The 22429-nt window shown below is 42.6% G+C and overlaps 1 protein-coding gene across 2 annotated transcripts; it reads left to right on the forward strand.

The window, feature by feature from the left end:
- The first annotated feature begins 719 nt into the window (after positions 1 to 719).
- On the forward strand, positions 720 to 21963 carry ythdc1 (YTH N6-methyladenosine RNA binding protein C1). 2 transcript variants are annotated; one of them, XM_072657747.1, is made up of 17 exons: positions 720 to 932; positions 4310 to 4411; positions 4519 to 4817; positions 5269 to 5659; positions 7570 to 7659; positions 9437 to 9490; positions 9616 to 9710; positions 9848 to 9956; positions 11785 to 11902; positions 12026 to 12110; positions 13796 to 13965; positions 17336 to 17415; positions 18082 to 18118; positions 18205 to 18244; positions 18523 to 18588; positions 19142 to 19300; positions 20807 to 21963. In XM_072657747.1, exons 1-17 carry the CDS (start codon positions 905 to 907, stop codon positions 21026 to 21028), a joined length of 2145 nt encoding a protein of 714 aa, XP_072513848.1. In that variant the 5' UTR covers positions 720 to 904; the 3' UTR covers positions 21029 to 21963. The 2 variants fall into 2 exon arrangements, with proteins under 2 accessions (XP_072513848.1, XP_072513924.1); XM_072657823.1 differs by lacking the exon at positions 7570 to 7659.
- The last annotated feature ends 466 nt before the right edge of the window (positions 21964 to 22429 follow it).

Here is a 22429-nt window from a genome sequence, read left to right on the forward strand (position 1 = left end):
GTGTAGATTATGAGAGGGTTGAGTGTAGATTATGAGAGGGTTGAGTGTAGAATATGAGAGATTGAGTGTAGAATATGAGAGGGTTGAGTGTAGATTATGAGAGGGTAGAGTGTAGATTATGAGAGGGTTGAGTGTAGATTATGAGAGGGTTGAGTGTAGATTATGAGAAGGTTGAGTGTTGAATATGAGAGGGTTGAGTGTAGATTATGAGAGGGTTGAGTGTAGAATATGAGAGATTGAGTGTAGATTATGAGAGGGTAGAGTGTAGATTATGAGAGGGTTGAGTGTAGAAAATTAGAGATTGAGTGTAGAATATGAGAGGGTTGAGTGTAGAATATGAGAGGGTTGAGTGTAGATTATGAGAGGGTTGAGTGTAGAATATGAGAGGGTTGAGTGTAGAATATGAGAGGGTTGAGTGTAGATTATGAGAGGGTTTAGTGTAGAATATGAGAGGGTTGAGTGTAGATTATGAGAGGGTTGAGTGTGCAGCCTAATGCTGGGCAATCTGAGCAGGGGGTGTGGTATTATAATTTACATCAGTATAAAATCGGATTAAAACCATGTAACTCCTTAATATTAGTTTATTAGTATTTATTTATCTCAGCTGTTTGATTGATCTATGTTTTGTTTTGTATTTAATGGATTATTATAGCTGTTGTTGGGAGAGGTGTGTATTTCCCTCCTATCTGGCAACCCTGCCGCAGTACGAGGAAGCGCTCCAGCCATTTTAGACGAGGGGACGTTTAGGCAGCAGCCGGACGGAGGAGCTGCGCGTCTGCTTTTTCTTTTTTTTTACGTATTAATGTGAATATTGGCCATTATCAGTCCATAAAACACAGACACTGGAAGAGGAGACAAAACGAGGCAACTCAAAGTCTCCGCTAAAAAGAGGAAGGAGCCGAAAATGGCCGTCGACAGACGAGACGACAAAGGTAGCTGGAGGAGCTCAGCTAAGCTAAGCTAAGCTAAGCTAAGCTAAGCTAATGTTAGCATGGTTAGCTAGCACGTAGCCTGCACCCTTGTCTGCGGGCTGATTTGGGGTTATAGAGCTGCTGGTGTAGCTACAGTAGGCTCAGTATGGACAGCCTGGCTCTTATCCGAGGCTAGGTTATCACCTAATGCTGTTATCTGCAGGGTTTTGCAAGCTCACGTCCTGAAACCTAGCTGTTTACTTGCTAAGGCTACAGCTATGCTAGCTAGCCTGTGTTTTCCTGGGCTTTGAAAGTAGGGCAGCCTTCAGTGTGACCTGTCTGCCTCTCTGTCTGTCTGGGTGTCTGTCTGGGTGTCTGCCTCATTACTGGTTCATTTTGGCTTTCAGATTCCAGAATGGGACACTGGGGTCCTCTTTGTCCACCGTGATCAGGATGTTGTGGGTGGGTGGGCTTCAAGTAGGCCCACGTTGTAATAATACTTGAGGGTGAGAGTGAGAGGAGATTGAAGGATGTTAGCTTGCTAAATGTCTAACCATCATGCTTTTTGCTTAAATAGGGAGACCACTTGGGTCCACCGTGGTTAAGACCCCCTCAGATTAGGAGGAAGAACCTGTTAAGGAACCCAAGACTCAAAAGAGGGGGCCGGTCCTTCACTGGGCAACACCAGATATCAGATAGGATGCTTTTTGCTTAAATAGGGAGACCACTTGGGTCCACTGTGGTTAAGACCCCCTCAGATTAGGAGGAAGAACCTGTTAAGGAACCCAAGACTCAAAAGAGGGGGCCGGTCCTTCACTGGGCAACACCAGATATCAGATAGGATCATGGCAGTAGGTGGGTGGGTGGGAGGGAGGGAGGTAAACACCTCTAAAACCATGCAGCTATGATAACTAGGATGACCAGGTTTTTGTTTTGAAAGAAGAGGACACTGGGGGGGTCAGCTGGGGTAAGGATGTTGTGGGTGGGTGGGCGGGCTTCAAGGAGACCTACGTTGTAGGACCATGGCAGTGTGTGATGGTGTGAGAGAGTTAAAGGCATCTAAAACTACGTCCCTGTGTTAACTATGGTGACAATATTGTGTTTTGTCCTAAAGAGGACATTAGGGACACTCAAGCATCCACTGTTATTAAGATCTCATAAGATCTCATGGCCTGGGGCTTAAGGTAGGCCCAGGATGCAAGGCGATGGCAGTGTGTGATGGTGTGAGAGAGTTAAACACCTCTAAAGCCATGTTACTATGTTAACTAGGGCTGTGTTTTGGGGGGACACAGTTGTCCATCACGATTAGGACTCCCCTCAGATCAAGAGGAAGAAACCTTGAAGGGATCCAAGACTCAGAAGGGTAGCCCATCCGTCCCTGGTCAGTACTGGATAGGGCCATGTCCCTTTGTGGGACGGTGGGAGGGAGATAGCACCTCTAAAGCCATGTTACTATGTTAACTAGGGCAGTGTTTTGGGGGGGGACACAGTTGTCCATCACGATTAGGACTCCCCTCAGATCAAGAGGAAGAAACCTTGAAGGGATCCAAGACTCAGAAGGGTAGCCCATCCGTCCCTGGTCAGTACTGGATAGGGCCATGTCCCTTTGTGGGACGGTGGGAGGGAGATAGCACCTCTAAAGCCATGTTACTATGTTAACTAGGGCAGTGTTTTGGGGGGGGGCACAGTTGTCCATCACAATTAGGACTCCCCTCAGATCAAGAGGAAGAAACCTTGAAGGGATCCAAGACTCAGAAGGGTAGCCCATCCGTCCCTGGTCAGTACTGGATAGGGCCATGTCCCTTTGTGGGACGGTGGGAGGGAGATAGCACCTCTAAAGCCATGTTACTATGTTAACTAGGGCAGTGTTTTGGGGGGGGGCACAGTTGTCCATCACAATTAGGACTCCCCTCAGATCAAGAGGAAGAAACCTTGAAGGGATCCAAGACTCAGAAGGGTAGCCCATCCGTCCCTGGTCAGTACTGGATAGGGCCATGTCCCTTTGTGGGACGGTGGGAGGGAGATAGCACCTCTAAAGCCATGTTACTATGTTAACTAGGGCTGTATTTTGGTTTTCAAAAAAGCTGATACTGGAGGGGACACAGCTGTCCATCAGGATTAGGACTTCCCTCAGATCAAGAGGAAGAAACCTTAAAGGGAACCGAGACTCAAAAGGGAAGCAGTCTGTCTCTGGTCAGTATGTGATAGGACCGTGGCAATGAGTGTAGGAGTAAATGCCTCTAAAACCTTACGTCTGTGTTACGTAGCATGCCCATGTATTAGTCTTCAAAAAAGAGGACAAAACTGAAGGGGACAAAAACATCCACTATTATTACAATGTAATTATCAGGAGTTTTGACTAGGCCTATAACATCTCTAAAAGCTAAAATAATTAAGACCACTATAGTTCAGATAAAAAAAAAATTACATTGGCCAAGGACATTGGCAAGGGGGACAGAGTTGAATACCTTTGAAACCATGCATCTATGATAACCAGGGCTCTCTCAGATCCAGAGGAAGAAATCTTGAGATGAACCAGGGCAGAGAAGGGGAACCCATCCTCCTCTGGTCGACACCAAGTCGGATCATGGCAGTGTGTGTGTGAGGGTGGGAGGGAGGTAAACACCTCTAAAACCTTGCAGCTATGTTAACTTGGGGGACTATGTTTTTGTCTTTGAAAAAAAAAAAGAGGACACTGGGGGCACACCAGTGTCCATTGTGGTTAGGATATTGTGACCGTGGGGCTTCAAGGAAGCTTCAGTTTTAGGAAAGTGGTTGTGTGAAGGTCAGACAGAGCCTCTTAAGCCACACAGCCATGGAAATGAGGATGATTCTAGGGGGGAAGAAACCTTGAAAGCAACCAAGACTAAAGAGGGGGACCCATGCTCTTCTGGTTGATGCCGGATAGGGTCATGGTAGTGTGTGAGAGTGTGGGAGGGAGGTAAACTCCTCTAAAACTGTACAGCTATGTTAACTATGGTGACCATATTTTGGTTTTCCATAAAGAGGAGACTGGGGACACAAGGGTGTCCACCATAGTTGGGATCCCTCAGATCAGGAGGAAGAAATCTAAGGGGAGTTAAGTTAAACACCTCTAAATCTATTCATCTATGTTATGTAGAGTGCCTATGTATTGGTTTCCAAAAAAAGAAAAAGAAAAAAGACACTGGGGACACAATGGTGTCCACTGTGGTTAGGTTGTTTTGACCAGGGGGCTTTAAGTAAGCCTAAGTTGTAGGGCCTTGATAGTGTGTGTTTCTTGTGACCTAATTGGTGGTTTCATGTGTTGCTTTGCTGATTGTAATGGTAAAGCCACGATCCCTTCCCCTGAATGTGGATTTATAGGATGGTGTGCTTTGATACGAAGTCCTAAACCTTCTGAAATGATCTCTCTTTAGATGGAGAACTTAATGTCCTTGAAGACATACTAACTGATGCGCCAGACCAAGATGACGAGCTGTACAACCCTGAAAGTGAACATGGCATCAATGAAAAGAAAGGTATATTTTTTTTAATGTGGTAAAGGTAGACGTAAGAAGACGTGTGTGTGTGTGTGTGGGAGTAATTTAGTGTGTGAAAATGTGTTCGCCTTTCTTCTCTTCTTCAGGGTCCAAAAGGAAGAACGATCGCGGGGATAGCCACGACACTAAGCGGCTTCGGTCTACAGGCCATTCGACCAGGCAGCCAGTTAAAAGGTCAGCCCCTTCCACAGGAGCCAACGGTAAAAAGATGACCAGTCTGAGAGGAAGACACCCACCAGATGACTTCTACGATGAACGGAAGAATCATTCTGGAAGAAGTACGACGTCCAGGGCTGACCTGTCTAAAGGGCACAGTGAGAAACCCCTGAACCGGAGCAGAGACCAACAGAGGAGGATCAAACCACTAATGCCAGAGCTGAATGAGGTGGGTGGAGCAGTGGACCATGTAGATTTGGACAGATTGCCATGCTTGTGTAAGGACCTTGACGTAGGTCTTAATTTACCATAGGTTGCCATGCTTGTTAAAATGATGAGTTGGGGAGCTGGGGGTGGGTGGATTGGTGATCATGCAGCATCCAAAAGAGAACATCCAGTAGAAAGCCAATCCCTGGACAGTAGAAAATACCCTTAAATATCCTTGATTTTAACAGTAAATAGAAATAGAAGAAACAATGAATGAGTAGGTGTCCCAATACTTTTGTCAATTTATCGTAGCATATTCTAGCACTTTATAGACTCAATAAATAAATTATTAAAAAGGGTTAAATGTGGCCACATGAGCTTCTTGGCACCAAGGAAGCAATCTTAACATTTTGGGCACTAAACATCTTGGCCAGTAACAAATCTTTGACCGTACTGAATCTCTGTGCTTTCAGAAGCTGCGCAGGACCAGCGAGGGTAGCATCGGTAGGGCCAGTCACTCATCTAAAGAAGAAGAGGAGGAAGCCCGATCAGAGGAGTATGCATCAGAACAGGAGACTGGCAGCTCTGTGGGCTCCTCTGAGGGCAACCGTTCTGAGGATGAGGATGTTATGGAGGAGGAAGAGGAAGGAGAAAAGGATGATGAGGAAGACGAGGAGGAGGAGGAAGTGGAAGACGAGGAAGTGGAGGAGGAGGAGGAGTACGAGCTGGAGGAAGGCGACCAGCGGGAAGGGAACGAACAGAACGACTATGACACCCGCAGTGAAGCCAGTGACTCGCAGTCTGAGTCGGTCTCTTTCTCTGACGGGGAGAGTGTACATTCCGGATCAGGCTCTGACGCCTCAGGTAAGCTGTTGCACTGGTTTACCTCCACTTTATATGTGAAGTGAAGTTAATCCTGGGGGTGGAGGTGTTCATTACTGCCAACCAGTCAGTGAAGTTGACAGCATGTGTCAAAAGCAACCAGGGTTATGGGCAAAATGATTCACTTATTCTGTGTATTTTTGCCCCATAAATATTTATGGCTGACATTATTTATTTCATCATATAATGTTTTGCCTTTTTATGATTAGTATGGAGGTGAAATGCTCTTAAAATAATGTTAGAAATTAGAAATATTACACACGCTCAAAGTAAAGGTCTGGCGTTATTTGACGCAACCTTTTCTGGTCTAGTGTGTGAAGCGTCTTGTGTATTTTGTAACGCACAGGATCCCAGCAAAATATTTTAAATGGACAATTTACAGACACTCCCATAACAGTCATTAACTCATTAAGTTGGGATCTCAAGTTCTTTGTTTAGCACGTTGTCACTGTCATGCAAAAACCTTGTATCACTGTCCTGTCTAAATTTGTGGGAGAAGGTAAGAACCTTTACTTTCAGTGGGAGTCTACATGCACTCAGTCAGATTTCTGCAGTTATCTGATTTTTTTAAAGTGGTTGTGTAAATCAGATTAAGAAACCCTAATATTGAGAGGCGAATATTTAGCTGAGTAATCGGATTTCTCAGCAACACACATTTACTTTTGGTTTTCTCAGTCTGTGTCCAAACATAACTGGATACAACAGACGTGCATGTGAAAAAATGCAGCATTATAGAGAAAGAAGGGTAGCATTGCTTGGCCACAAAAAAATCCATATTTGCTGGTAAAGCTGGCTGCTGCAGGAGGTGATCCTGCCCAGTGAAATGTCATGACTCCAGAAAGTGCTTCTCCGCTTGTATGTTTGAACAGTAAACAGATGAACCTAGGGCCTACGATTTTACCCGTGACGTTTGAAAGTGTCGGTCCAGGGTTTGTATAGAATTTGTCTGTGTGAAAACAAACCAGGCATATAGAGTCCCTCCCCCAAATGAGCCTAGAATCTGTCCGGGGTGCGGACTTGTGGATTGAGAGCAAGCTTGAAAATGTCCTTAGACGTTTAGGACCCTGATCCAGAGCAGGCTTGGTGCGTTTTCACACTTGTCCCAAATACACAAGTCCTTAGATACAACAACTCCAGTGGAGAAGAACTGCACTTTCTGGAGCTCATATAAGATTGGTTAGATTAATTAAGATTGCAAAGTAGAAATCTGATTACTGCCTGACTCATGTAGACCTGAGGTTTTCCCATTATCTTGATTACCCAAGTGCAATGTGAGTCATTTTGGGCCACTTCTATTGGTCCATTCGTCATAAAATGTTGACAAATTGTGAAAAACAACTGCCAAATTTACATTATATCAAAAAGTAAAACAGTAAAAATAAGGTTTGGTGTGACAGTGACTTTATATAATGAAAACATGGGCCGTGAAGATACCGGCAGAATATGTCCTGCTAAACTTCATGTAAACAAAGCAATGAACCTCAGGTTCTTGTAGCTACAGCAGGCACTTACTAGTTTGGGCACAGCTACAGATGGAGCAAATTAATAGCACAAGTTCAGAAGACAGATCCAGCATCGTTTTTCTGTTTGATGGACTAGTTTTCACATTTTCTGTATCCATATCACATTTTTCATGGCTTTGGTAAGTTGCATAAAGAAGGAAAGTAGCCACAGTAGGAAGTAGGACCTTGCTGTAGTATTGCAGTTGGCTATAAATGTGTAATCCTGTGTTGTCAGAAGTTTTCACTATGGGTCGCTACCTGGATGTGTTCGTCTTAAGCACAGAAACAGAAAGCGCAGAGCGAGAAGTCGTATAGAGCAGTCCTTTATACACGTCTTATCTAAGTTGGCCACTCTAACGGAAGGGACATGTTCTCCCATTTACTGTTCAGATGAGGAAAGAAAAGAGAAGAAGCACGCTAGAGGGATATCACCAATCGTTTTTGATAGAAGTGGAAGCTCAGCTTCAGAATCATACACAGGTATTAAATAATCCGCAACAATTCAATATATATATCTATGTATATAAGTTCATTATATACTAATTCATGACGCTAATTCTTATTGGACGACGTGGTAGTCATACATGAGTTTGTCTGTTTAACCATGTAAGCTGACCTGTCTCTGCCCTGCCGTTCAGGGACTGGGTGAAAACACCAGTAGAGATTCAGTTCATTTGTTGTGTACTGGGTATCCACAATCTTAGCCAAAGTATTCAGGCCGAATAAGAGCGCTGCTTGCTTATTTATTTGTTCGTTCATTTATTTATTTATTTATTTATTAAGTAGACCCAAGTTTTGTACATAGCACTGAATTAAAGGCCACCCTTGTCATCCAGCGGCAGAGCAGGTCAGATTACAGATAGTTGAATGAATACAGTCACGTCATTGCACACCTGTTGGCTACCTGGCATAGTGTAAATTTCCAACAACCAAAGACTTTGTTTGACTGTCCTGCATTTTGCTGTCACTTTGAAAATGTGTGTCTTTTTAAAGGCTTATGAGGGCAGCTAAGATGCATTGTCGATGTGCTGCATTTCTGTGTAATTAAGATACTGGCTACTTTACATGCACACAAAGGCCGTTTGTTATTGGCTAATCAGAGTTCGGTACGTTTGATCAAGTGTGAAAAAATCTGTTTTCAAGCACAGGAGCGGTCCAGAGGTTTCTGGTTCTCCTAAAATCTGAGGTTCACGAAGTGGACTCTGGAGTGGGCTGCAGTAAGCTTTCCAAGTGTGTGCGTGTGTAATTGGTTCGTTAAAGACGAAGGCTAAAGACCTTCTCCTGCAAGAACAGCTCCTTGTTTGCAGGTGATCCTGCCCAGTGAAATGTCATGACTCCAGAAAGTGCTGTTCTTCTCCGCTTGAATGTTTAAACAGATGAACCTAGGACCTACGATTTTACCCGTGCAGAAAAGTGACGTTTGGAAGTGTCGGTCCAGGGTTTGTATAGAATTTGTCTGTGTGAAAACAAACCAGGCATATAGAGTCCCTCCCCCAAATGAGCCTAGAATCTGTCTGGGGTGCGGACTTGTGGATTGAGAGCAAGCGTGAAAACGTCCTTAGACATTCAGGACCCTGATCCAGAGCAGGCTTGGTGCGTTTTCACACTTAGTCCTTAGATACAAACACTCAAGTGGAGAACAGCACTTTCTGGAGGCATGGCATTTTATTGTGTAGAAACCTCTGCATACAAGGGGCAAACAAGAAGCCGTTCTCAGGGGATAAGTCCTAGTAGCCACCTAACAAAACGAAGCAGTTACGCAACCCCACGCCGGATAATGCTTGAAGCAAACCTCAGGCCACTGATTTCCGGGAGGCCCAGAGATCGGTGCTCGGGAGCTCTCTGGAGCGCTCCCGGGCTCGGCAACAGCTTTCACGCTTGTTCGCTGCACCAAACTCTCCAGAAAAAAAAAACACACGTTACTGGGAAAACCCTTATTTAAGAAGTTGTGTTTCTAGGCTTGAATTAGGTCTTTGAATTAGTTTTAGAGATCTTTAGAAATGAGAAATGAGGAAGCAGGCCATAAACACATTCATTTAAATCACCATTTGGACCTCCAAACAAATTTAATTTTGCATGGACTAGTGGTTGCAGTCTTGCCACGTTGCCTTTCATAAGCCTGTCTCTCGTTGCACCAAAACTAAAGCTCTCAGAAGTGAAGATGCCTCAACTATGTGTCTCTACTTCTGAAGTAAAATCATGTAACTTTCTGTAACTGTCATAACAAAATATAAAGCATGATGTTTGCTGCTTACAGGGTCTGAGAAGAAGCACGAGAAACTGCCCTCCTCAGTCCGCGCTGTGAGGAAAGGTAAGGATAAAAGCTTTAAGGCACAGACTTGCTGTTGGCTGAAGGATTAACCTAGCCTCTTTACTGAACGTCTTTATTTTGTTTGTTTGTTTGTTTGTTTTTTCGTTTCCTCCATTGCTGTTTAGATCAAACTAGCAAGCTGAAGTACATCCTCAGAGAAGCCAGGTTCTTCCTGATAAAGAGCAACAACCATGAGAATGTTTCTTTGGCTAAAGCAAAGGTATGTATTTTACTGACTGTATACAGTTCATGAAAGACTTTTTCTGACACAGTTAAAACTGACATAGGCATGTCTGTGAAAGTTACTGGTGTCAGAAGTAATATTAGAGAGTTCTAATATCTTTGCGCTGCCTCCAGGGAGTGTGGTCCACCCTACCTGTGAACGAGAGGAAGCTGAATGCGGCATTTCGCTCTGCAAGAAGCGTCATTCTCATCTTTTCTGTAAGAGAGAGCGGCAAGTTTCAAGGTGAGACTGCAAGGGATCAGCATTCTTCTCAATAACTAAGGAATCATTTAAGAATACACCACGTGTTGACCCATTGGACCTGACGTACAAATGTAGCCTTTTCTGCCATTATAGCAAAACATTTCAACATAGTCCTTTATTAGTCCCACAGCGAGAAAATTTAGTGTCACAGCAGCAAATGGATAGCAAGACATTCAGATGCAAAACATAGATAAATGACTAATATATACACAATATAAATAATAAAAGTCAAGACGTCTGAGGAAAGACAATGATATTCACAGGTTATTTACAGAAAATGACAAATTGACCCTTAATTGCACATGAGGGTGACAAGTGTGGAATGGGAAAAAATTGCTAATTGCACATTGTATTGTTACATTGAGGGACCTGTATTCCCTGAACATGTATGGCGTTTAAGTGTATGTACAAGTGGTCTGCTGGTTGTAGAGTAACTTGATTTAGTAGTTCTAATTAGAAATTGAAGGATCAGTCAGCTGTATATTGGTATCGGCCGATAATTTTGGTATCCCTAGAGCTGGTCAGATCATATGACCTATGTTTAGCGAGTTGCTGCAGCTCCTCATTCCACCACTAGATGATGATATGAATTTCACTCACAGCTGCAGAACCCTGATAAAGTCAGTGTTGAAATCCATTGTGATTTTTAATGTATCTGACTTAAACTGGCATGTTTGTAGAATTTGTTAAATAACGGGACTCGTGGGGGCAGCAGAGTAAACACTAACCAAAGACCCCTCTCAAGAGCCCAGTACAGTGAGTATTAGAAAACAGCAGAGCAGAGCAGACACCACTGACTGCACTCTGAGCTATACAGTTCAGTTCTGCACAGTAATTCAGTAGTGAAGTACATTTTAAGAGACCCAGCCCTGCACGGCATTACCAAGTTTGCCTAGAACCTTGAGTAGGTCGATTGGTATCAGAGATTGACCAGTTGTGCTGAGAGGCAATCAGTAATTGCCATTGGCCCCAGAAACAGTGATCGGTCCATCTCTGGTTCTAATTATTTTTGATATTCGATCTAAAAAGCTGAAAGTCAGTGATTTCATTCATTTGTTTGCTTGCTTGTTAAATTATTTAATTGTTTTCATTAGTGTTTGTGAACTTCTGCTGTGGATAATATCTCACATGAACAGCAAAATGCTACATATATCATTAACAATGATAAGCACTCACTAGTCAGAGTGAACCAGATTCACAAAGTGTATTTAAAAAGATACCCCCCCCCCCCCAAACTTTAAACTAAGATTTGTATTCTTTAAAAAGCTTCCTAATAGTTTTCTAAAAACTAAAAAGTTGTTTTTATAAACTTTCACGATACACATAGACTTAGACTGTAAAAGGTCAGAAGGCCTCTAAAATGATCTGATTAAAGAATTAGTTTCAAGTTTCAAGTCAAGTTTCATAAGATATGTGGAGATGTAGTGAGGGGAAACCGCTGAACTGCTTAAAACCTTTTCTCACATTGGTGCCTCATGGGAAAGTGTTTTTGGCATGGCTTATGTATATATGTATGTTGCGCCATCTTGTGGCAGATTTAAGTAGGCAACTTTATTTTTCTCCTGGTCTTGATATCAGCCCTGTCAGATGCAGAGTACTACCCCAAAATACTGACATTACTGATGATGATGAAATTGCATTGTGTTCACGGCTAGCCACAATGCAGTATAGCAAATTGCTGGTTGTTTACAGCCAGTATGGGTAGTAGTGTGAGACAAGTGGAAAAACTCAGGAATGGTGAGAACTAACTGGTGTATAAAGAAGCTTCATCCCTGCTTTAAGTGCTGTTCCATTTTGTTTTCGTCAGGTTTTGCTCGGCTTTCATCCGAGTCTCACCACGGAGGTTCGCCCATCCACTGGGTTCTGCCTGCAGGCATGAATGCCAAGATGCTTGGAGGAGTCTTCAAAATTGACTGGATCTGCAGGTACTCCTCTTGGACTCACATATTTGTCATGATGTTCACATATGAGGAATGTGAACATTTTGTACAAACCATCTGCTCCTCTTTGGAGATAATGGAGTTGAGTGTTTCTATGTTCTTTTGCAGGCGAGAGTTACCATTCACAAAAACAGCGCACCTTTCCAACCCCTGGAATGAGCACAAGCCTGTAAAGATTGGACGTGATGGACAGGTTAGCTTTTTCCACTTACCTAGCCCTTCTTTGCTTGCTAAATTGAAGCTACTTGAAGTTGCACCCATTGCTGACTCAGCTTGTCTAGTCCTTGTAGATAAGTATTGCTAGATTGCTGAAATAGGAGACTCTGAAGTAGCTAAACATGAGCTTACTGGCACCATGTCTAATGTCAGGTGTGGGCTAGAGGGGGATAAAGCCTTCCAGCGTTGAGCTGTAGAGCAGTGGAAGAACTGTGTTCTCTGGAATGATGGATGGTACTCCATCCATTGTTGAGTTGGGCAGTTAGGAATGAGATGGGGTGGTGATCCATCCAACTTTACTGACGCCCGTCACTGAATGCTATTTAATTCTTACAGCAATTCGGCAAAAAGTATTCCAACAAAAGCTGGGTAAACTTATGTCCCAATATGTTTGTCCAAATAGTTTTTGTTTCATTGTATAATAATGATGTTTTAATATTGTGATCATTTATATTCTGAGCCAGTACATAAAAACAGTTCAGGTGCATGATTGATTACGAAGACTGTTATTAGTCCTGTGTAACTGAGTTCAACAAATTTTACATAAAATCATTGTTTTAAGGATGGGATAGTATTTAGATTTTTTTTTTTTTTTTGAAAATCTTCAAGTCTTCAAATATCATCTAATAATTTTACCATATTACCCAGCTTTTACCTCTTCTTTTACTAAAAAAATCCTCTAAAAACCTTGTAATTTTTAGAAATCAACACAGCCAACTGATAATATTTAGCTTTTCTATAGTGCTTTAACTGCTATTAGGGTTGAGCTCTTGACTTCACATTAGTGGCAATCATCGGGGTCCAAGCACTTGGCGTCATTATGGTGTCAGTAGAGCGCAAATAATTGGTTGTGTTTTTAGACTGGCTGTGTTTACAATCGACGTGGGGTCTCAAAAGTAGATTTCTGGACAGGACTCAAATTTACATAACTGCTGAACAATTCCACAGCAGGTAATCCTGTGTCAAGAATTAGTCTCAGGAGCGTTGCAGAATGCACCAAAGCCTTTATGTTAAAACCACTGTTTTCTCCTAGGAATGCAACTGGAGCCCTCTACAGGGGACTGAAGTTGCCCCCCCATACCCCCCCTTTCACTGCTCATGAGTTTTCATGTTTCTACAAGTCCAACGCAGTTCCAAAACTACACTCACATGTCCAAATGTTTGTGGACACCCCTTCTAATGAATGAGTTCAGATACTCTAGGTTTCACCCATTGCTGACAGAGAAAGAAGTACTGCCAATAGAATAGGAGGGCTATGGAGCACATAAGCATGAACCTATTGGCACCATGCCTAATGCCAGGGTGGGCTAGAGGTGTGTAAAGTTCCTGGCATTGAGCTGTGGAGCAGTGGAACTGTGATCTCTGGAGTAATGGATGGTGCTCCATCCAATACTTCTGGAATGAGTTGGGGATAAGGTGGGGTGGTGATCATCCAACATCCTGACCTCACTAATGCTCTTGTCTCTGAATGCAATCAAATATTTACGGCAATACTCAAAATGTAGCAAAAGACTTCTTCCCTGGACAGTAGAGATAGTCCCAATACTTTTGTCCGTATAGTTGGTTGTGCTATGTGTTGTAATCTGCCTCCTTACTAAAGTTTTCCTTTTTCTTCTCGCTGTCCCCACCACCCACACCCTTCTGGACCGGCGCTGACTGCAGGAGATCGAGCCGGAGTGCGGGATGCAGCTGTGCATGCTCTTCCCTCCAGACGAGAGCATTGACTTGTATCAGGTTATTCACAAAATGCGCCACAAGAGGAGGATGCATTCGGAGCCTCGCTCCCGGGGCCGCCCCCCGCACAGAGAGCCCGCCCCCCGAGACCCGGGAAGGTTAGAAATGTTCTTTGGACTGCTAGTGCGCTCGTGTGTGCCCGTCACATGACAGCCCGAAGGGAGCGTGTTTCGTTTCCTTCGCCCTGCTCTTCTTCATCCTTGCGCCCTCAGAGAAGAGCCTCGAGACAAAGCAGGCTGGAGCTTGCTGGAGCCGCGGCCCTTACGTCCAGCGGGGGCTGCATTCTGTCGTTGCTGTAATGTTCAGTGGTGATGTGTAATTCCGAAAACCAGCGCGAAAAGAGCGCACCATGATGAGCGTACTGAATGAATGCACACTAGCTTTTAAACTCCCTCTGTTAATTCCTCATTCACTCATTTATCCTGCCAGTAGTTTGTTTTCTGTAGCGCTAGTAATGAGGTGCATTCTCTTTTGTAGTTGAGTCTGTGTTTAAATTTGTTCACAAAGCCTTTTCTTTCAGGAATATCCAAGGGGGATAGACCCAGTCATATATGGGACTCTATTAAAAGGAGCCATAATATGTAAGCAGAAGATGATTCATCGAGTTGAGAGGCAGAAAGCGTTGATTGTTTAAACAAAAATGCTTTCAAGAGGAGCATATTTTGGGACTCTTTCACTGCTTTTCCTGTCCTGTCCAAAAAAACGAGCTTGTTCTTTTGAGTACCGATAGGTGCGTGTGCAGAGCGTAGCAGAAAGCGTGAGAAACAAGGAAAGAAAGGCAGAAGTGAGAGCCAGGGAGGGAGGCAAGCCAAGCGTATTCTTCTACCAAGCTGCCGGAGAGGGATAGGCCAGTTCAATGTTCACGCACGTCTGTCGCTACATGATGCTCGCAGTGCCTATGGACTCAAATGATGCCAGGGACTCTCCCCTAGAGCACTGCTGTATATGAACTGTTTGCTGCTCACAATATCTGCCCAAAAAAGTGGGGTATTAACTCAAGCACAAGGAAAAGCAAAATGCCCCCCTCCAAAAAAATGGACTGAAAAAAAATATTCATCACAACACAAGCATTGTAAGGAAGTTTGATGGTTTGCAGTTTGTGCCCCACTTACCCCCCAACCCTTACTGAAGGACTGTGGATTTTGTCATGATGCCACATACTCCCCCTCCCCTTTCCCCGCCCCCTTTGTTAAGAAAGCTCCTCCCCTGGAGTCTTGCGGATGGTGGTAGGTAGGTGGTTGTGTTTAAATCAACCCTGACGGACTGAGCTGGTGTAAGGTAACAAGAAACCCCGCCTCCACCTGACCTCCCCCCTCCCTCTCCCTCTCCCATGTTTCGCTGAGGCTTCCATGGACTGTGTACCCAAAAAGAGAAGCAGTTAAAAACCCAGTGGGAGGGGGTTTCACCTGTTCTGGTTTATTTCCAGTGGCTGGAGCTCCTCTTTTGTCTTCTTTTTTTTTTGCGTATGATTTCAAAACGGACTGCACCACACCCTATCGTCCCCCTTCTTCCGCCTTACCAGGCCGAAACCCCGTAAAATGTTGTTTGTGGCTGTGTACGGCTAAAGCGTAAGCTGGACTGTTGTATGAACTTTTGCTATCATAAGTATTTGCCATCGTTAACAGTCACAAAACTACAAGGAAGCGGTATGTCACACTTTCAAACAGAATATTATTTTTTTTGTTTTGGGTCAGACCTTTTGGGTGACTTGAGGACTCAAAAGATTATAATCAAGGTTATCAATGTAACGAATTATTTGCATATGAGAATTATTTGCATACGGTGGCTCATTGTTTCATTTTAAGTGCAAAACTAGGTGCAGCCATAGTGTTTTTCTGGGTCAAGGGTACAAAATGTAAAAATTTGCATGTTGCAGTTGGTAAAAAGTAGAATTTGGCCTGTTTGGATGGTAAGGTACTTCCGGTGACCCACTTGAAATCAGGTAACTTTGGTTAAAAGACAGAGAAAGATAGAAAAACAGGAAATATGTCCGACAGGTTCTGTTTCTCTGCATGACGAGAATATAATACAGACCGCTTTGATAAGTGACAAGTTCTTTACTGAATCTTTATCATGCCAGTGTCCTGCTGCATTTTCCTGGACATATTAAGTTTACTCATTCAGTTTGTTTTGAGGGATTTATTGCAGTAATAAATCCCTCAAAGTACTGCTGAGGCTGTAATCAGTCCAAGTATATAAGCCAAATCTAAATGCATCCATCCAAATTAGGCCTGTCATAATAACTTATTATTTTAAGACCATATTCACTCTAAGTGGCTCAGTGGTGTAATGCGCTGCCACTGTGGCCCAAGAGTCGCAAGATTTTGAACCGTGAGCCATGTTGCTTGGCTATCATTGGCCCGAGAGTCCGAGAGAGCACAATTGGCTGCGTTCTCTTCGGGTGGGTAGATGTCACTCTCTCCCATTATAGCAACATTGGCCGGCACAGGCGTCTTTTATCTGGTGTGCTGGAGCTAGGGGAGTGTGACTGCTTCCTGGCAGTAGTTCAAAAAGACGGTGGCTGGCTGGCTTTGCATGTATTGGAGGAGACGTTCAGTCTTCATCTTCCTAGTGTCTAGAGCATTGCTAGTGCTGGAGTGAACTATGAACGCGTGGGTTAATCGGCAGTACCAAATTGGGAGATCAGTCTGTATTATGCCACTAATACTTGGAAAATATAAAATCATAGTCATGAAATACTATGAAATTACTGGTGTTTTCATTGTGTTTATCATTCGGCATTTACAAAAGTACTTTTTATAGAAATAGAAAATGTAATTATATGATTATGAGAAAATAATAGATGACCGTATTTAAATAACTCATCCCTTGCTTTGAAAAGCTTGCTAAAAAAGCTTTAGTTGTCACTTTTTTGTCACCATCAACTTGCTCAAAATGGGTGCTCAGACTATCAGGGAATAGCAGCATGGTACTATAATGGTAAAGCTTTGGTTAAAAAGGACTGAACTCGTCAGTAGGAGGCATAGGTTCAGAACCCTGGTCCTGGAATCCTTCCTGTATTGCTTATTTTAGGATTTTCTGCTCCAACACACCCAAGAAGGGTTTATTAATTAGCCTGAGTAGTTGGACTAGGTGTGTTCTAGCAGGGAAAATGCTAAAATATGCAGCACTAGGGATGCTCCAGGACCACTGGTGTGGGACATTCCACTTTTTTTTCAACCTAGTTCATTATGTTTGTCATTCTGCTGCACATAGAATACCTCTTTATAGTAACCACATTCAGGACATGCCTTCTGAACTGCAAAGACTAAATGTATTCTGATATAACTATTGTGAAGGATATAGTGAACCTGATGTTGAAAAGTGGTGTGGTTTTGCACTTAATCTCAGGGAATTTTATTAATGTAGAATTATTATCTTTTTTAAATACTGTATTTTGTGATGGAGGTGAATGATGTGAATTCCCTTTCATCAGTGACCTTGCACTAACATCCCTGATTCATGTAGGCGTCGCCCAGAGGAATATGACATGCACAACAGGAAGCGGCCCAGGATTGACTATCCTCCTGAGTTCCCCCAGAGACCAGGTCAATATCTCTCGTCCATCCAGTCAAGTCACTCTTCCTGAGAGCATAGGATTCTTTCAGGGGGGAAACAAAGTGACCTACTTGCTGGATCAGATACAGGATAGCATTAGTGAATTTGTCTTTGAGGATGAACTGGGTCGTCACTGTCACGCAAAATCCTTATATCTCCATAATGACAGCTTTTCAGTGGAAGTTGGTGTAAAAAGTCATTTTGGAGCATTTCTATTGGTCAATTCATAATGAAATTGGGCACAATGTAAAGAAAAATTACCAGATTCACATTGTCAACGTGAAATATGCAAAAAAAAAAAAAAAAACGTTGCGTGACTGTGACGATGTACAAAGTTTTTGTGAGGTAAATAACACTTAATATAATGATGACACTGTAACGTTCAAACAAGGTATTTCTTTATATGTTTTAAAGTATTGCATTAAGCTGTTAGATTTCAAGATTTTTTTTTATTGTAAACAGTAGTAGTGTTTTTCTCTGTGTACTCGACCCAGTCCTTAAGGCCCACCGGGCTCTTCCACCTCACTTATACTGTAACCTAGTGTTTTGGAATCTGGTCAAATGGGCCGCAAAGGCTGGGTTTTAAGGACTCTTATTTTTGTGTGTTTTGCTAGTACTAATTCTTACCACTGGTGGGTCTTTCCTTATGTGTTTAGGTTTTATGCAAGACCCTCGCAATCCACCTGTGGACAGGTGCGCCCCTTGCCGTCATCCACTTACTTTGATTTGATTTAGGGATTTTAGCCAGCATTTAACTTTGTGTTTGTATTCATCTACAGGCGCTTTTCTGGAGTAAGGAGAGATGTGTTCCTCAATGGGGTGAGTTTACAGGCCTTTTCTATTTGCTTACATTGAACATTAAACTCGGGAGGCATGATGTAAGAGCATATTTGAGGAAAACCTTAATTCTTAGTGTACTGGTGCACTAAGTGACATTATAATATTGTTAGATAAATGAATTTAAATGCAACTAAAACCTAAAAATGACACACTGTACATTTTAAATGGTCTTTAAATAAAGGTTCTAAATTTTATTAATGAAGCTTTCACATGAGACTGCAGTCTTAGACTTGGTCTGACAAAATTCTCTCTTGCAGTCTTATAATGATTACATGCGAGAATTCCATCACAACATTGGTCCTCCACCACCATGGCAAGGAATGGTGAGTGTTGTTAAGACTCATTTAGCTTGTATAAAAATGTATAAGAACGCTAAAAGGACAAAAATACTGGGACGCGTGCTGGGCATTAATGTGGGGTTGGTCCCTCTTTGCAGCTCTAACAGCAGCAGGTCTGGAGCTCTGCAGTTATTTAGTCAGCAGAGTGTTGGAGACTTTTCTGCACTATGAGCTGAGCTCAGCACTTGGCTCTGATCCCACTCTGTAACTTTACGTGAGGGAAGAAATTTCCCCAACTGACTTGCTTACCAATGCTGGCATCCTATCCCAGAACCATGCTGGAGTTCAGTGAGCTCTTTAGAACCACCCGGTCTTTCACTAATGTGTGGAAAGGCAGACTGCATGGCTAGGTGCTTGGTTTTATACACCTGTGGCAATGGGACTGAATGTAACACCTGAGTTCAGTGATTTAGGAGGTGTCCCAATACTTTTGTCCATATAGTGTAATTGTCTGTTAATTACTATTATACTTACTATGCTTGGTTGTTGTTGTTGTTGTTATGGGCTCTTAAATGGTCCACTGTTCCATGTGTTGAAGGCACCATATCCAGGAATGGAGCAACCGCCACATCACCCCTATTACCAGCACCATCCTCCACCACCCCAGGCCCACCCTCCCTACTCTGGTCATCATCCCATGCCTCACGATGCTCGCTTCAGAGAGAAGAGGGTCGTCCGCTCGTTCTCTTCCAGTCTGGTAATAGATCACTTAAGCAGCCCAGCTTAAGTCCAGCATTACATTTATTATGACTTATGGCCCTTGTTCATCAAAGTTGAAATAAGCACAGATTTCAGCTTCCAGGATGACACACAAAGTTCTCAGCATCAGTCAAAGTGTGGATAATAAGTAAAATATTAAATATATGTATATATTTATATATATTTGAGATTTGTGGCTGTAGTATCAGCATCAGAGTAACAGATGAACTGATCTGCAAAAGGCAAAGCTTATGCACCATTATCATTGGGATGGGGTCAGATGATGCAAATGTCAAAGCTTTATAAGTGTTCCTGACTCCTCAGACCCTGTCCCAACAATCAGCAGCTATGGGCTCCTCTAAGCAGCTGCCTAGTACTCTCAACTGAATTTGAAACTCTTTGGTTCTTATTATAGGTAGCAGTTTCCCCAATTCCCCAGTTAATCAAATGTACGAATGGGCATGAACAGAGATGGTGAGGATCAGGTTGGGGTCTGGAAGATCAAGAAAACTATCCGAGAGAACTGCTTATAGGGTAGTTAGAAAGGCAAATCTGGATGATTGGAGATTTAGTCAATACTGGAGTGGACTTTTCTACTGCACAAATATGACCTTCATAAAAGACTGATGAGAAGGAAAAACAGAATTGATAAATGAACATCTAAACAAGTCTGGTGTAGTTTGCAGACGTCCTGTAGACTACCTCAAGAGCTGTGGCTAAAGGTTTTGCCATGGCCTTCACAGTTTCCTTGACCTGAACCTGTTTCAGTTCCCTTGACCTGAACATCTGTGGATAGCCTTGATCAGATCAGAGCAATGAGATGGATCAAGAATCTCACAGAACTAAAAGCCTTTTGTAAGATAAAAGGGTGAAACTGTGTAATGAATGCTGACAATACAATCGCCAAACGTCTGCTTCTGACCCTTTTCCATTTTTGTTATTTTTGAAACTGAAAAATAAAAATAAAATATAATATAACTTTTAAACTTGTTTCATCTTTAACTTTATACCTTTGGGAAGTCGGGTCATCTTGCATCACTTAGCTATTCACAGTAACGGACGTTTTAACCAGGGGTGATCAAACTTCATTCAAGTATTTGTATCAAACATCTCTGACCATCCTGCTGGTTGACCAGCATGAGGCATGGTTTCAGACAAACCATGCTGACTAACCAGCAAAACCGGATTGGCTGACCAGCATCCCCAAGTTGATTGACTAAAATAAAATGCAGCATACACTAAGCTGGTCCAGAGCTGGTTAACCAGCTATCTCAACAGAATAGGGTGTGTTTTCGCCTGAGATGACCAGCTTTTAACCACCTTGACCGTCAGAGACCTGCTTAAACCTCTGATTGTCCAGATATGCAAAAGAATTAAAATCGAGGAGTAACACATGGTGAAGCTGGACTGTGCACAACATACAAATGACCTACAAATACGACTATGTACAAAACCTGGGAAGTTTCACGACTAGCATTAAATCTTTATATGCTATTCTTCACAGCACGATTACGATATGCGTGTGGATGACTTCCTGAGGCGTACCCAAGCGGTGGTAAGTGGCCGCAGAAGTCGCCCGAGAGAGCGCGAGCGCCAGAGGGAACGGGACCGGCCACGGGATGCCCGGAGAGACCGAGAGAGGGAACGCGGGCGCGAGAGGGACCGCGAGCGAGACCGCCTCAGAGACCGTGAGAGGGAGAAGGAAAGGGGTCGATATCGCAGATAGAACATAAATCACCTGTAAAGCTTTTTTGTTTTGTTTAGTTTTGTTTTTTTTAATCCCCCCCTCTCTTTCTCATTTGTTTTATTTTCCCTGGATGAACACACGGATACATGGATAAAAGCCTAGTTGTCGTCTGAATTGCTCTGACTACTGTCAGCGTGGATTCTCCATTGAAGATCCTTTTTAGTCCTGGAACTAGGTGTAATTTATGTCCAGACAACACGGCCCCTGTTTTTTTATTTTATTTTATTATTTTGTTGTTGTTTTTTTTTGTAGATAATGTGATAGGTCGTCTTTCTGTTGTTGTATAAAGCTGAACTGTACTTCACTAAGCTGAACTGTTCCTTTCTAAGTGTTCTTTTTAAATATGTATATTGTTTTACTGGCTCTAACGGTCGTTTGTATCATGCATGCAGTGTTTTCTACTGTGACAACCAAAAGATCTGTCTATTTCCGTAAAATATCATTAAAAGTCCGGAGGCTTTGCTGCAGCAGTGTGGCTTGCCAGACTGGAAGGGAAATGCAAGGATTGTTTCTTTTTTTTTTTTTTTCTTTCTTTCTTTCTTTTCCGTTTTAGGACAAAACTACCCCTTCAACCGTTAATCAGCGCTCTCTGTGTCTCCCCCAGAAGGCTTTGCGGCCGTGCACGTGCTAGTGTCTGTGTTATGTTATTGTACATAGCTGTTAAAAGGACTGTTGAACAGTACAGCTGAGCACAGAAGTTGTATCAAGTACTTTTTATCTGGCTTCATGTTCCAAATATTGAGTTTGGGGTTTAAAAAAAAAGCAATATCACTTTTTCTTCTCGATTGAGTTCTGAAAGGGTAAATGAAGGTCAGTAAAGTAACATGCTGAGATCTTTTTTTTTTTTTGCTTGGAAATTTGGATCTTTTACTGATTCATACATTTTGTATTAAAAAAAACCAGAAAGAAAGAAAGGCTGTGTACTGTGTTTTATAAAAGAAGCCCACATAACCTCTACAGGATGCAGCAAAGGTAATATTGTATCACTTTAAATGTAAGACCACCCTTAAAGGGGCTCTGAATGGTCTAAATTAGGTGGTTAATGGTTGGTTAGGCCTTAAATATCTTACAAAACTTAGTAAGCAGTTTTAGCTAATCATGTAAATTATTCATTTGCATTATTTAAGTTACATAAATGCTTTTGTTCGATTTTGTTTTTCTGCCATTTATTGACTGTGCTGAAAATATACAGGTTAATGTACAATATTGCTAAGACCTTACAATGTGAATGTAGTGCTTCCTATGATAATATAGACCAACCTGGCTAATAAAAGCTGCTGTTAGTGAGTTAATGGTAGTAACAAATGATAAAGTGCTGACTGATGACGAAGTAAAACAGCTAACCAACAAAATCAGTGATTTAACTGTATACAAAGATCA

The sequence above is a fragment of the Salminus brasiliensis genome, chromosome 1 (genome assembly GCF_030463535.1).
Source record: "Salminus brasiliensis chromosome 1, fSalBra1.hap2, whole genome shotgun sequence".
NCBI classification, from domain to species: Eukaryota; Metazoa; Chordata; class Actinopteri; order Characiformes; family Bryconidae; genus Salminus; species Salminus brasiliensis.

Coding starts and splice junctions, on each gene's coding strand:
- ythdc1 (XM_072657747.1), top strand. CDS start 905: ATGGCCGTCGACAGACGAGACGACAAAG. Junction 9,957..11,784: donor AGAGAGCGGCAAGTTTCAAG/GTGAGACTGCAA, acceptor TGTTTTCGTCAG/GTTTTGCTCGGCTTTCATCC. Junction 13,966..17,335: donor GCCCCCCGAGACCCGGGAAG/GTTAGAAATGTT, acceptor TGATTCATGTAG/GCGTCGCCCAGAGGAATATG.